Below are 16741 nucleotides of genomic sequence, written 5' to 3'. Positions count from 1 at the left end.
TCATGTAATTCAAACAGTGTTTAAAAAATTGAACCATTTTGGGGGGCTTGTGGGGTAAATGTTGGGACAACAGGGTAAAACACAACATTCTACACCAGGGGTGGGCAAACTTTTCAGTACAAGGGCCACATTCAAAAGTTCTCAATTTTATGAGGGCCGCATAGTATATTTAACCCAATATTTCAGCATAGTATGTTTCCAGCTAAATACGAATACATTTGTAGTCACTTAGTTAATCGTACAAATATTGGTTGAAACGCAACAAATTGATTCAAAAAAACAGGCTTTTGTTGCAACAAAGGCTACACTACGATTTTTTTAAATAAATTCTTTGTGCCAACATTAAACAATGGGGGCCGCTTTTAGTATCCATCTTTTTAGTTGTGCGGGTCTGCGTTAACGATTCCAAAGCCTTAATGTCTGTTTGCAAAGTACAGCAACGACCTAAACTTGATCCAAAGTTAACAAGGTTTTGGCATCAACAGTGCACAGTGGAAACGCTTTTACTTTGATTCCCTGCCATAGCAAACTAGAAGGGTGGCTTAGCACATTTTGTCGTTGCATTTACACACTATAACCTATTTTAAAACATTCATATATTTCCTATGCTTTTTTTGTTTTGGGTCCCATATTAGCTATCGTCTTTTATAACGTTAGTTGTTTCTGCAGGCAGAAACTCATGGGTCCCCACACATGCAAATTTGAAAATAATGCATTTCAAGAGATAACCATTATAAAGTTGGGTGTTGTCAAGCAAAACAGAGTAATCAGCACTGGGCTTAAATAATAATGAATTGTTTGAAGTATGTCCTATTTTAACGTGCTTTTTCAAAGAAAACAAGGAGTAAATAGTGGCGTAATGGTGTAAAACAAAAAATAGACACCTATGAACAGCAAGTTCTACAAGCTGTCCAATTTTCATTCAATTTGCACATTGTTAAAAGGGTCACCCATTTTACGGACCAGTTGGTTGAATTGTGGTGCTACAGGGCAAATTATAACATTTGAAGACTTAAAATAGTATGTTCAATAAACTTTGTAAATTTTATTCGGATGTTTTTTTTTTAAATTCACTTATTTGAGGGTGCTAGTTGAGTAAATGTTGGGGCTACAAAGTAAAACACATCAATCGAAACCTACAAATAGCATAGCCCACATGCTACCCAAATTTTAGCCTATTCCGACACTGTTTAATAAACTGGCCCATTTTAGAGGGCTAGTGGGGTAACTAATAGGGTTCAACAAACAAACTAAAAAATATAAAATGTCAATGACTCAATCAATAGTTCTGCACAATTTCAGCCCAATCCACCAATGTTCAAAATTTCGACCACTAGGTGTTTTAAGCAACAACCGTTAATGTTTCTGACGTCATAGGGCTGTTAACAACCCGTTAACTGCCATGGCGCAAAAATGTCCACCAAGCAACCCATAAAGTCACAAACGAACTAGAAGGGTGGCTTAGCACATATTGCCCTTGCATATACACTATAACCTATTTTAAAACATAAATATATTTCCCATGCTTATTTTGTATTGGGTCCCATATTAGCCATCGTCTTTTATAACTTTAGTCGTTTCTGCAGGCAAAACTCATGGGTCCCCACACATGTAAAGTTGAAAATAATGCAATTCAAGAGATAACCATGAGAAAGTCGGGTGATGTAAGGTAAAACACAGTGATCGGCACTGGGCTTAAATAATAATACTATGTAGAATACAAGCTATAAAATTAGATTCACCCCAGATATTCTTTGAAGTATGTCCTATTTAATGTTTTAAAAAACTGACCCATTTTAGGGGGCTAGTAGAGCAACTAATTGGGTTCGACACACAAACTAAAAAATATGTAAAAACCACAATGACTCAATGAATAGTACTGCAAAATTTTAGCCCAATCTGCCAATGTTTAAAATTTCGACCACTAGAGGTGTTTTGAGCAACAACCGTTAATGTTTCTGACGTCATAGGGCTGTTAACAAGCCCATAACCGCCATGGCACAAAAACGACCACCAAGCAACCCACCAATGAGCAACATACAACTGGTTGCCCTTGTAACACTTTTGCTCCAAAGAAATCTTTCGTTTGTGGTGACCAGTAACATACAAATACGTTTTACACTTGAGGGGCTTGTGGGGTAAATGTTAGGACTACAGGGTTGAACACAACAATCGACACATATAAATGGCATACTATACAAGAAATCCAAATTTCAGCCAATTCTGACACTGTTTAAAAACTCACCCATTTTAGGGGGCTAACGGGGTAAATAACGGGGTTATCAACAAAACAAAGTGGGATGCACATCTACATAACTATATCTACCATCTGTGTAAATTTCAGCCAAATCCATCAAACATTTGATGGTAAAACGAGTCGGACAAACTTTGGGGTAAAAACAACCATTTTAGGGGGCGAGCAGGGTAAATACTGGGGTTATCAACAAAAACAAAGTGGGATGCACATCTACATAACTACAACTACCATCTGTGTAAATTTCAGCCAAATCCATCAAACATTTGATGGAAAAACGAGTCGGACAAACTTCGGGGAAAAAATACCCATTTTAGGGGGCTAGCGGGGTAAATACTGGGGTTATCAACAAAAACAAAGTGGGATGCACATCTACATAACTACATCTACCATCTGTGTAAATTTCATCCAAATCCATCAAGGATTTGATGGAAAAACGAGTCGGACAAACTTTGGGAAGGAGAAAAAAAACAGAAAAAAACAGAAAAAAAAACAAACAATTTGAGTAAAATCAATATGCGTCCCCTTCAGGGAAGGGGACCCATAATTACTCAAACACTAAATCGTCAATAAAAATGTTGATTCGGCAAATCGTCTATATACATGCGTTCTCAAGGACCTACAGCAACCATCCGAAACCGAGCAAAGAATTTATGTCAAGTCACAATTTGCAAAAAAACGTGTTACAAACAACAGGCTGAAAGCACGTAAAAAGTATTTGTGTTTAGTCCCAAAGTATGGTACGGGTACAGATACTGCACAAGGTATCGACAAGTCACACTCTGGTATCTTTTAAAACTCTATGCCTATGCTTATAATACTATTAAGCGTTGCTCGCTAACTTTCTCTGTCAAATTTACTAACATTTGGCGGGCCACATAAACTCCTTTTCCGGGCCGTAGTTTGCCCACCCCTGTTTTACACCTATAAATGGCACACTCTATAAGCTATCTAAATTTCACTTAATTCTGACATTGTTTAAAAAAGTGACCCATTTTGGGGGGGGGGGGGGGGGGCTAGTGGTGGGACAGTGTAGAACAGGGGTCACCAACCCTATGCCCGTGGGCACCCTGTTGCCCATTTGACTAATTCTAAAAAAGCAAGATGCATTTGTGGTTTGCAAAAACATGCTGCGTCTTAAGTTGATTCTGTTGAAAGTGATTCAACATTTTTATTTAATGTTCTAAACTTCTAACCACAGCCACTTACTACAAAGTTGGGCGACCATCATGACAATTGACTTTTATGAGTAACCGAGAAAATGTTGTATCACAGGAATCACATAAAACCCTTGTCTTGTTGTTATTACAAATACTTGTTAGTTTTTGTGTATGCTTTATAATTTTTTTAATATTTTTTCAACTGGTAGCCCTCGAGCTGTTTGGTGAAATTAAGATTGCCCTCGACATTAAAAAGGTTGGTGACCCCTGGTGTAGAACATAACAAACAACAACTATTAGTAGCACACTCTATAAGCTTTCCAAATTTCATCCAATTCGGACAATGTTTAAAAAATTCACCCTTTTATGGGGCTAGAGGGGTAAATATTGGGGCTACAGGGTTATACACAACATTTGACACCTATAAATGACAAATTCTACAAGCTGTCCAAATTTCATCCAATTCTGACACCGTTTAAAAAACTGACCCATTTTTGGGGTTAGTGGGGTAACTGATGGGGTTCAACACCCAAAAGTATGAAATATAAAATCACAATGACCCAATCAACAGTCGTGTAAAATTTTATCCAAATCAGACAATGTTTAAAATTCTGACCACTAGATGTGCTCTAAGCAACATTCGTCAACGCTTCTGACGTCATAAGGCTGTTACCAATCCTCTAACTAGCATGTGCAAAAATGCCCACCAAGTAATGCACAAACACAAGTAGCCATATGTTCTGTTGCCTTTATTATACCATTCCACCACAGAAATCTTTCATTTGTGATGCGAAGCATCATACAAAAACGTTTTACACTTTGGGGGCTAGCGGGGTAAATACTGGGGTTATCATGTCAAACAAAGCACATCTGCATAACTATATCTACCATCTGTGAAAGTTTCATCCAAATTCACCAAAGATTTCATGCCAAAAGTGCATGGACAAACTTAAAGGTGGAAAAAAGAAAAAAAAAACTGAGTGAAATCAAGATGCGTCCATAACTAGCTACAGCAGGGGTGGGCAAACTTTTCAGTGCAAGGGCCACATTCAAAAGTTCCTAATCTTATCGGGCTGCATAGTATTTCACCAACAGCCACCAATTTTTTTTTAAATAACTAGTGTAAAGAATTTGGTTTATATCATGTATATACGATTCAAAGCCGTTTAAAATGCTCATATTAATAATTCCTAACTTGGTGCATAAGTTTAGCTGAACGGAGCTTGCTGTTTATGACGTCATCATCGGTATTGTGATGATTGCGGTGCCTGTTTTTTTCGCATTGTTTGCACACAATAAGCGGATAAAAAGCCTGGCGTATGTGGTTCTTAGGCTGGTAATTTTTTTGTCTCACGAAATCTGTTTTTGGCATTTTGAACACCGAAATAGTTGGCAAAATAGTTTTAGTTACGTCATGGCAGCCTGTACATGTATTTTAACATACATGGTCACGGCCGCACAAACTTGTCTCCGCGGCCGCATGTGGCCGTACGGCCGCAGGTTGTGCACCCGTGCATGATTTAGCCCAAAATATTAACATAGTATATTTTCATGTGGAAATACGTTTGTTGTCAATTTGTTTGCACAAACATTGGTTGAAACGTTACAATTATAATTGTTTCAAAATAAACAAGCATTTATTGCAACATAGGCTACACCACGTTTTTTTGTTAATAAATTCCTTGCGCCAACATTAAACAACAATGTACTGCAACGACCTAAACTTGATCCAAAGTGACCAAAGTTTTGGCGTCAACAGTACAAAGTAGGCTGTATTTGAAAACGTGAATAGCTTTAACTTTTATCGAACGAAGAAATTGTTTTAAGTGAATATGTGCATGATAACGTGGCAGAAAAAACAGGCTAAAGCACGTAAACATCCCCGGTAGTTTTTAAAAACTACGCATGTGGTTATGACACTATTCAGCGTTGCTCGGTAGCTTTCTCTTTAAAATTTCCCAACATTTGGCGGGCCGCATGAACTCCTTTGCCGGGCCGCATGCGGCCCGCGGGCCGTAGTTTGCCCACCCCTGAGCTACAGTGTCACAAAAAAAGTTTTTAACTGAATGAACGAGTATTGCTCTTCCATCGGTTTTATTGTAAACAATCGACGTTGCAAAGTCCCATACAACGTTTTTGCAATACCACAAGTTGACCTTCACTGACCTATTGTCATGTAGCGGCCAAGCTGATAACGACCATTTAATGACCAAATATCAGCAGCTTTTGAAGATGTTAAGTTCATTTTTTAATCTTTACATTGATTAATACAGGTTTGCCTGACAGATTCAAACTAAGGTACATTTATCGAACTTAAATCACATGTAAATGTAAAACCTTCACTAAAACTGAAATGTGCATGACAACTTAATAAAACGGCATATCACTTCAGGGCAAAAACAGCTGAATTTTAAAGTTACAAAATTCGATAGAATACTTTAGAATGCACCAACCAATGAAGCATGAAACTCCTAAATCATGTACTTTAGTCAGTACAGCCATTAAATTTTTTTACGTTTTGGGGGCTTGTGGATGAGCTGCTGGGCCATTTGAGGTCAAAGTTCAGGAGGATCAACTTTGGATAAACACCTAACATCTGTGTAAATTTGGATACATTTGAAGCACTCTCTCTTGACCAAATGCATGGAACAAACCAGCATTAGACAGAAAGAGAAAAAAAAATGGACAAAAACAATATGTCCATAAAAACTAAATTATAGTTAAAATTGCTGATTCAACAAATCATGCTGTTCTAGCGACCAACAGTGACTGACCTAACAAGTCAAAGAAATTGTGATACACTAGGGCAGGGGTGGGGAACCTTTTTGTTTGTGAAGACCACCAAACGGTTTATCGAAACTCGTTCAGGCCGCACAGACTATTTCTCAGGCCAAGGACAGTGGCATTCAAACTTTTTGACTTGCAGAATGGTTGATGTGCTATTGGACATACGGTCCAAGCTAAATAACATTTGTCACTACATTTCCACCCTCACTGCAACATTCAGGATTTTATTAACATAGAAACTCGCTTGTTTATCAATATCAATCTAAGAGCAACTTATGACATCACAGACGAATTTAAGACATTCCATTATGCCCAAACAATTGTTCTTTTGCAACACAAGTAAGATTGTAGAACCTTGGTTTCTTGGCAGTTCTACGGATATCGCTTTGTGTACCAGTACGCAAACATTTGGCTCTAGTTTCAAAACCGCTGCCCTAAAACCAATCAAATAGTAATGTGGAATAAAGGTAAAAAAATACGTTTCTGTCTAGCCACCCATACGTTTCTGTCTAGCCACCTTCCCCACCCCTGCACTAGGGACTAAAGATAGGATAAAGCACAATTGACTCATTTATAAATGATCAATATTTAATCTGATACCGCCAAAGTATTGGCTGAGTACAGATACTGCCCATGCCTATAGTATTGTTATTGGACCAATCCCTAGTCTTGATCGCAACATAATGCTGGCGATTACCCAGAAACTTATTTTTATACAGTTATCAGAACATTTCCTTCAGTAGATATAAAAATAACAAAATCTTCCATTTTATTACAAAAAAATACTTGCCTGAAGTTGGGTTGCATTTTCTTTTTCTTCAACTACTCCTTTTTTCAAAACATGATTTTGAGCTTTTAACTGAAACAAAATAAGTCAAGTATAAAATATATTTTTGGTTGATTTGTAAACTTTCATTATCTGCAGTACTGGTTCTTAAACATATCACTACATGCTTACTTGCAAAAACTCATTGATCTCTGACACATGCAAATATTTTACTCGAAAGGGAGCTTTCCTACATATTCCCAATTTTTATATTCTACATCCTATTTACCGATCTACTCTACACCCCAATTGACTGACTGGCAGCATTGTTTTTGCAAGCAAAAACAAATAGGTCTCCACACAGATACTTGTGAATTGGTTCGGGCAGTGGTTCTCAACTGGTGGTCTATGGATCACTAGTGGTCCATAATAACTTTTTTGGTGGTCCACAGAATGAATTTGGTTTACACTGAATTTGGTGATAAATTTAAAATGATTGTATATTATATATTGAAAGAGGGTCAAAATGTTAGTTGCTAATAACTTTATCTCATACCCCGAAAATCGGTATTAAAGAAATATGTTTCAAGCCAAACTGCTTGTCGCATATGCTGATTTTAATATTGCTTATCTATGGAATGGTCCATGATACCATGTTCTTTTTACATCATTATGTTGTCATATATTTTCAAAACTAGTAAAAAAGATAGAGAAAAAAACACTGTGTTACAAACAGTGACAAATTAAGAAGTCATTTTGCAGCAGATATACATGTATCAAATTGTTCTTCACTTAAACTTGTTTTACAAAATGTTTACTGTTGACTTGCATAAGCTTCCCACAGTGCAGTAACCGAATAACCATTTAATGACCTTTTGACAAAGTTTTCAGTAGCGCAGAGCCCTTTGTGTTCAACAATATTGATTTGCAATAGTAAAATAGTAAGTATTGTTTCTGGAGTTTATTTGTCAAAAATAAAGAAGTTTTGTTGTGACAAAAAAAAATTCCAAACTGTGTTTTGCAATACCAGTTGAACTTTAGTGTCTCCTCATCGTGGGACGACCAAGCTTACAATGAATGTTTAATGACCATTTATCACTGCTTTCTAAGTCATTTTTACCTCAATGTTGATCGACAATGATTGCCTGACTTGCAAGGAACATAAGTACGGTTTAACAACTTTAAATCACATCTAAGGTGCCAAACCTTCGCCAAAACAAAAAATGTGAACAGCTGATTTTTAGTCGCAAAAGACTGCCTAGTAAAACTGTTGTTGCGTCAAGAAGGAACCACCCGCCCAGCATTAAACAGCCTCTATTGTCATTAATGCCATTAGCTTTCTTAAAAAACAATATTGTAATATACAGTGTAGCAAAGTTAAAGAGCCAACTGTTCTTTATTGCTTTATGTGGAAACAATGGCCTACAATGACACACCAATGGAAAAAATATGACGCAACAATCGCAATTGCTTATTCCAACGATGGGCTATTTCGATCATGCCATTAAAACATTGTGTATACCACTATTAGAAAATGTTTGTATCATGTAAACTCACTGGCTTGACTGGGTATTCCGCCTGTGTAAAACACATTCTAAAAGTTACTTCGCGGGCCGCACAAAAACCCTTGGAGGGTCATATGCAGCCCGCGGGCCGCGTGTTTGAGACCCCTGTTTTAAATGGAAAGCAAGGAAACCACCACAAACAAGCGTTTTTAGCAAATTTTAGCATATTGGGGCCTGAATTTCTGATTTAAAAGGATTGGTAAACATAAAACAAATATTTCGGGGTAAAAATGGGAAAATCCAACTAAAAGTTACAAAATCGTTTGGGGAAACCTGTTGGTGAACCAATGAGTCATCAGGGGTCAAACTTTGGATCAACTTCGATGGCTACCTAACATGTGTGTAAATTTGAATAAGTTTGGACTGTTCCTTGACCAAACACATGGAACAAACCATCACTAGACAGCTGAAGGGGACCCATAATATTATACAAATACTATTTCATAGATACACATAAACCATTTGCCACATACAGTGTTACCTAGAAGTTCCCTATCACTGTATGGCAATTATAAACATCAATGAGTTTCCACACATGAATACATAAAATTTAGAAAATCTTTTTTTTTGGATTGTTTGTTTAGTATTTTTTGTTTTGTTTATTTATGTGTGTATTTTCATTTTCCTGGTGTTTCAAATATTTTATTATTTAGCCGTTATACTATTATATTCAACATTCAATATAAATGACTCCATTAAACAAACTAGAAGAGTGGCTTTCTGATATACTTCCATTTTATATATTCTATACGATATTTACCAATTTACTATACACATCATTTGATCTACACATATGATTGTTTTTGTAAACAAAAACTAATGGGTCCCCACACGCATGTTTGTGCGGATTTACGGTAAACAAATGTTGCGGTGATTTTTACATTCTTAAGGACAAATTTTTAGAAAGCATTAACCCAACAATAAAAAAAATTGTTCGTATTCTTTTTGCACTATTATTGTCATGTAATTACAAAAACATTAAAAAAACGTAACAAAGACTTAAATCTAATCTCTTGCTTTAACCCAGATATAGTCCTCCAAGGTCGGGCAATTTTTTTTAGAAAGCTGTAACAGTTGTGTTACAGACACTTTAAATTAAAAAGCAATTTGCTACAAGTGTATACATAACAAATTGTTTTTCATTTAACTTTGTTTCGCAAAATGAGTACCATTGACCTGTAGTAACCTCTCAGGGTGCACACGCCAAACGACTGTTTGACCTTTTGACACCGTTTTCAATAGCACGCCGTCATTCGTGTTCAACAATACTGTTAAGCCTAATTTATACATGCCTTGAGTATTGACTCCTAAATTGATTGTTAAAAAAACGCTACGTTATGAAGAAAGTTCTGAGCTGTGTTTGTAATACCGACTAGTTGACCTTAAGTAACCCGTGATCATGCGGCGGCCAACCTGACAGCGAGCATTTAAAAAAACATTTATTTGGCAAAAAAGTCAAGTTAATTTTTTCATCTTAACTTTTATTAACAAAGTTTTTCTTGACATATACAAAACCGAAGCACGGTTATTAGGGTTAAATCACGTCATAGGTGTAAAACCTTCGCCAAAACTAAAAATGTGAGTGATAACTTAATAAAACGACATAGCATTGCTGTGCAAAACAGCTGATTTCTAATCACTGAAACGATGTCTCGTAAAACGTCTGTCCGACGTCAAGCTGAGCCCTCCCGCTATCGTAAACCAGTGAGTTACTCTCTTGGTACTTCTGCCTACAGTGTCTTTCTTGACCAAACGAGCGTTAGACACATTTACGTTTCGGGGGCCTGTGGGTGAATCTCTGGGTCATACGGGGTCAAAATTCACATGGACCATCTTTAGACCAATATCTGTAATGTGTGTAAAATTGAAAAAGTTTGAACCATTCTTTCTTGACCAAAACATGGGAACAATAGCCGCGCTAAAAATTTCACGTTTTGGGGTGCTGTGGGTGAACCGAGGGATCAAACGGGGTCAAAATTCACATGGACCATCTTTAGACCAATACCTATTATGTGTGTCAATTTGAAAAAGTTTGAACCATTCTTTCTTGACCAAAACGTGGGAACAAATCCGCGCTAAAAATTTCACGTTTTGGGGGGCTGTGGGTGAACCGAGGGATCAAACGGGGTCAAAATTCACATGGACCATCGTTAGACCAATATCTGTAATATGTGTAAATTTGAAAAAGTTTGAACCATTCTTTCTTGACCAAAACGTGGGAACAAATCTGCGTTAGAAAGAAAAAAAGAAAAAAGAAAAAAGAAAAAAAGAAAAAAGAAAAAAGAAAAAAAAAATATAGACAAAAACAATATGTGTCCCCTTCAGGGAAGGGGACCCATAATTACTACCGTAATTTTCCGTGTATAATGCGCAAAATTTAATTAATTTATTGTCCTAAAATCTAGGGTGCGCATTATGCATGGGTACAACAATTTTTGAAGAAAATCTGCCTCGAAATAAAACTTGAAATCAGACCTTTCTTCTTGTTTGTTGTCAATCGCGCATCACATTTAGCCATCCTGCCCAACACACTTAGTCAGTAAAATTCATAATTGACGACACATCGTTTGATGCGATGGTGCAATCCTTGATGGTGTGTTATTGTCAAATACTGCACACTGCCCATTTAGCGACACATAAATGGGGTGATATCATTGCCGATATGCAACGGATCGAACTAAAATTTTGTATATAAGTTTGAATTTAATTATTCTGATTTTTAGGTATTTTAATCTGATGCATATTAAACTTTATTTGTGTTTGAAAAATAAAAATGTTCTCTCCAAGTATTAAGATCGGTTCCGCTTGAACGCGACCAGTAAGATCTTGTTTGCTGTCACGATGTACCCTACACACATCCTAAGCATTTTTCGCTATCGAGTTTGCGAGCGCATGCGCAGTGATACTGACCGGCAGAATAATATCCGGTTGTTTCAAAAGATGATCTTTTTTCTTAAATAATTTTACGTTTACGGATTTAAGAGTAAAAATTTGGGTGCGTATTATACATGGGTACAGGCTTTTTTCCAGCATCGACATGCCATTTTTCGGGTGCGTATATGCACGGGGGCGCACTATACTTGGAAAATTACGGTAATGAGGTAATGACACAATAACTCTGAAATGTAGTATTTAATTGTAAGCATTATTTCATGTGTATCCTTTCTTCTCGCACTTGATGCTACCCGAAAGAGTTTTTTTCAGTGGTTTTTTAATGTTGAAGTTAATAGGACCCACTCGGCTGGTCCCACCAACACCCCCGTAGTTGTGTTTAACCACAATGCCCCAAGCCCAAACTACATAACTCTATTTAATGTGGTAGCTGCAGTGCGCTCAAACATTATCTACCAATTGTGCCCTTCACTGTTTTTGCTGCTTGGTGATTGTTTTAGTGTTATTGTGTGGCTATATTGAGTTGTTCACCAAGCGAAATAAACTCATCTCATCTTAAGTCAAGTGCCGTTTGCAAACTTCTGCTGGTAAGTTTTGTGTCCACTAATTTTGGTAAATGTTTGGACCAGGCTAATGACATTACAAACTCACCTTTGCATATTCCAGAGCAAGTTTTTGATACTTCGATGTCAAATCAGACATAGTTCTGTTCCACAAGTTGGTTATTAACCTGCTAACAATGTTGAAATTATTGTTAGTTAAAAATTGTTTTATCTTTTTAAAACAGTTTTAAACTTCTTTCAACTCTCACAATGAAGCTTCATTAGAAACTAGAAGGGTGGCTTAGCACATATTGCCCTTGCATATACACTATAACCTATTTGAAAAAAATAATATATTCCCTACACTTATTTTATATTGGGTCCCATATCACACACTGTCTTTTATAACATTAGTTGTTTCTGCAGGCAGAAACTGATGGGTCCCCACACATGCAAAGTTGTAAATAATGCATTTCAACAAATAACCATGTGAATATTTGGTATTGTAAGGTCAAACACAATGATTGGTACTGAGCATAAATAAACATGCTATGCGGAGTGCAAACTATCTACATTTTCTTCCATTCGGTCATTTTTAAAGGTTTTTCTATTGTATGTTCTATCCGAAAAATGAAGGGGTAAATAGCGAAAAATTAGACTAAAACACAACAATCAGCTGCTACTATTGGAAAATTGCACAAGCTGTCCTAATTTCATTCAATTCAGACTTTGTTAAAAAAATACACCCATTGTAGGGGGCTAGTGGGGTAAATGTTGGGGCTACAGGTTGGAAAACAACAATCAACAACCATAGATAGCACCCACTACAAGCTGCCCAAATTTTATCCAATTCAGACATTGTTTAAAAAATTCCCCCTTTTTAGGGGGCTAGCGGGTAAACGTTGGGGCTACAGGTTGGAAAACAACAATCAACACCTAACAATGGCACAATGGACAAACTGTCCAAATTTCATCCCAATCGAACAATACTTAAACAATTCACCCTTTTTGGGGGGCTAGTGGGGTAAATAATTGGTCTCTACTCTAAAACTAAAAAAATATCAAACCACAATCACCCAATCCACAGTCCTGTAAATTTTTGTCCAAATCGGCAAATGTTTAAACATTTGGCCACTGGAGGGGCTTTTGAGCAACAACCGTTGATGCCTCTGACGTCATAAGGGGACCCATAATTCATCCAAATCGGACGTTTTATAAACAATAGGTGGCTTAAGCAGTAAATATTGGGCTACATGGTGAAACACAATAATCGACGCCCTAAAATGGAACAATGAACAAACTGTCCAAATTTCATCCAAATCGGACATTGTTTAAAAAATCACCCATTTTTGGGGTCTAGTGGGGTAAATATTGGGGCTACAGGGTAAAACACAACAAACGATGCCCTAAAATGGCACAATGAACAAACTGTCCAAATTTCATCCAAATCAGACATGGTTTAAAAAATCACCCATTTTGGGGGGCTAGTGGGGTAAATATTGGGGCTACAGGGTAAAACACAACAAACGATGCCCTAAAATGGCACAATGAACAAACTGTCCAAATTTCATCCAAATCGGACATTGTTTAAAAAATCACCCATTTTTGGGGTCTAGTGGGGTAAATATTGGGGCTACAGGGTAAAACACAACAAACGATGCCCTAAAATGGCACAATGAACAAACTGTCCAAATTTCATCCAAATCAGACATGGTTTAAAAAATCACCCATTTTGGGGGGCTAGTGGGGTAAATATTGGGGCTACAGGGTAAAACACAACAAACGATGCCCTAAAATGGCACAATGAACAAACTGTCCAAATTTCATCCAAATCGGACATTGTTTAAAAAATCACCCATTTTTGGGGTCTAGTGGGGTAAATATTGGGGCTACAGGGTAAAACACAACAAACGATGCCCTAAAATGGCACAATGAACAAACTGTCCAAATTTCATCCAAATCGGACATTGTTTAAAAAATCACCCATTTTAGGGGGCTAGTGGGGTAAATATTGGGGCTACAGGGTAAAACACAACAAACGATGCCCTAAAATGGCACAATGAACAAACTGTCCAAATTTCATCCAATTCGGACATTGTTTAAAAAATCACCCATTTTAGGGGGCTAGTGGGGTAAACACTGGGGCTATCGAGTCAAACAAAACAAATGGCACATCTACATAACCATATCTACCATCTGTGAAAATTTCATCCAAATCCATCAAACATTTCTTGGCAAAGTGGGGTGGACAAACTTGAGGGAAGAAAAAAAAATCGAGTAAAATCAAAATGTGTCCCCTTCAGGGAAGGGGACCCATAATAAGTTAGGATAGTTGGTTAAGTAAAGTCAGGGTTTGAGTTGACTTAAAGCAGGATTGCCATCAACACAGACCCCAAAATAATGACAACCAAAAAATTTAATTTTTGTATGAAACAAAACAAAACATTTTTTGAACAATTTTTGCATTCATATGAGCCATGACATATCACATGCCATATTTTTTTAAATACTTTGTGCATCTCAATCTCATTACAGCTCAGGTCTTGGTATACTTTTTCTTGCGGCAGGGATTTATATTGACTTATAAATGTTGAAAATAAGACAAAATATGGACTCAATTTAAAAACAAGGACATTTCTTATGAATAAGGTCAATCAAGTTTTGTAAGACTTTCTAAGATTGCATTTTAAAATAAGGACAAACTTTAGAGAAATAAGGTATGGCATACCTGACTAAAAGCTTCGGTCTTCAACCTTTTTTTAAAGCGACCGCAAATAAATTTAAAACGCCAATAAATCAAATTTATAGCGACCCCAGAAAAACTAGGCGAAAAAAGCGGTAGAACCAGGGTTGCCAGGTATGGTCGGCTGGATTCGGACCAGATTGGAAAGTTTTATTTTTGCGCGGAGGATATTTTTTTCGTCTAAATCAGGGGTTCTTAAACTTTTTCGGTCGTGCCCCACTTGACATTATTTATTTATTCTCACGCCCCCCAAAAACTGTTAGCACTATGATGATGCTTGTCTTGTTTTTTTAAAACAACATACATCGTAGGTCCGCCTTAAGCTACTGTCAAGTTAGTTCCAATCGTTCGAAAAAGCCACTTCAACACTGATAAGTTGCGAAAACAGCGTGCGCGCAGAGCCACGGTGCCAGTATTCTTGTTAACTACGCATATGTCGCCCAGAAATTGTTGATGCACTAAAAGTCAAGGCAATCTCTGATGCGAAATTAAGAACCAACTAGAAGGGTGGCTTTCTGATATACTTCCATTTTATATATTCTATACGATATTTACCAATTTACTATACACATCATTTGATCTACACATATGATTGTTTTTGTAAACAAAAACTAATGGGTCCCCACACGCGTGTTTGTGCGATCAAATGAAACAAATGTTGCGGTAACTTTTAGATTTTTAAGGACAAATTTTTAGCAAGCATTAACCCAACAATAAAAAAATTTTGTTCGTATTCTTTTGCACTATTATTGTCATATAACTAGAAGGGTGGCTTAGCACATATTTCCCTTGCATATACACTATAACCTATTTTGAAACATTAATATATTTCCTACACTTATTTTATATTGGGTCCCATACCATCCACTGTCTTTTATAACCTTAGTTGTTTCTGCAAGCAGAAACTCATGGGTCCCCCACACATACAAAGTTGTAAATAATGCATTTGAAGAGATAACAATGAGAAAGTTTGGTATTGTTAAGTCAAACACAGTGATCGGTACTGTACATTAATAAATATGCTATAAGGAGTACAAACTATTTAAACTTTTTCCATTAATACATTTTTGAAGGTTTTTCTATTTTATTGTCTATCTGAGAGAAAAGTGTTAAATATTGAAAAAATAGGTTAAAACGCAATAATCAGCTCCTATTAATGGCGAATTGCACACAATGGTAGGGTGAACCATTTTGGGGGGCTTGTTGGGGCAACGGGGGTAAAACACAACATTCTACACCTATAAATAGCACCTTCTACAAGCTATCTAAATGTCATTCAATTCGGACAATGTTTAAAAAATTCACCCTTTTGGGGACTAAAGGGGTAAATATTGGGGCTACAGGGTTAAACAAAACAATTGACGCCTATAAATGACAATTTCTACAAGCTGTCCAAATTTCATCTAATTACGACACCGTTTAAAAAACTGACCCATTTTAGGGGTTTGTGGGGTAATGATGGGGTTCAACACCCAAAAGTACGAAATATGAAGTTACAATGACCCAATCAACAGTCATGCAAAATTTTATCTCATTCAGACAATGTTTAAAATTCTGACCACTAGAGGTGCTATTAGCAACATTTGTCAACGCTTCTGACGTCATAAGGTTGTTACCACCCCTCTAACTAGCATGTGCAAAAACGCCCACCAAGAAATGCACAAACACAACTACCATCTGCCTTTATTATACCATTCCACCACAGAAATCTTTCGTTTGTGGTGCGCAGCAACATACATAAACATTTTACACTTTGGGGTCTAGCGGGGTAAATATTGGGGTTATCAAGTCAAACAAAACAGATCTGCATAACTATATCTACCATCTGTGAAAGTTTCATCCAAATTCACCAAAGATTTCATGCCAAAAGTGCATGGACAAACTTCACTGGAGAAAAAAGAAAAAAAACAGAAAACAAACAAAAAAAACTAAGTGAAATCAAGATGTGTCCCCTTCAGGGAAGGGGGCCCATAATTACAAAAACATTAAAAAAGAACGAAACAAATACTTTAATTTAATCTCTTGCTTTGAC

The 16741-nt window shown here is 36.8% G+C and overlaps 1 protein-coding gene across 6 annotated transcripts in view; it reads right to left on the bottom strand.

Moving 5' to 3' along the window:
* The window catches only part of LOC145212520 (protein phosphatase 1 regulatory subunit 21-like), a 54872-nt gene extending 39438 nt beyond the window's left edge, over positions 1–15434 (bottom strand). Inside the window, exons 1-3 of one of the 6 annotated variants that reach the window (XM_080080673.1) lie at positions 14695–15434; positions 12076–12157; positions 6992–7060 (exon numbers count right to left, since the gene is read on the bottom strand). In XM_080080673.1, coding sequence (XP_079936799.1) covers positions 6992–7060; positions 12076–12126 — 120 coding nt within the window. In that variant the 5' untranslated portion in view covers positions 12127–12157; positions 14695–15434. Of the gene's footprint in view, positions 1–6991; positions 7061–12075; positions 12158–13042; positions 13424–14694 lie in introns of those variants that run through there. The other 5 variants (XM_080080671.1, XM_080080670.1, XM_080080667.1 and 2 more) reach the window with 5 other exon arrangements.
* Positions 15435–16741: the final 1307 nt, after the last annotated feature.

Source organism: Phallusia mammillata, chromosome 2 (genome assembly GCF_965637545.1).
Source record: "Phallusia mammillata chromosome 2, kaPhaMamm4.hap1.1, whole genome shotgun sequence".
NCBI classification, from domain to species: domain Eukaryota; kingdom Metazoa; phylum Chordata; class Ascidiacea; order Phlebobranchia; family Ascidiidae; genus Phallusia; species Phallusia mammillata.
The sequence above is the reverse complement of the archived record's forward strand: the minus strand, read 5'-3'. Positions and strand labels throughout refer to the sequence as shown.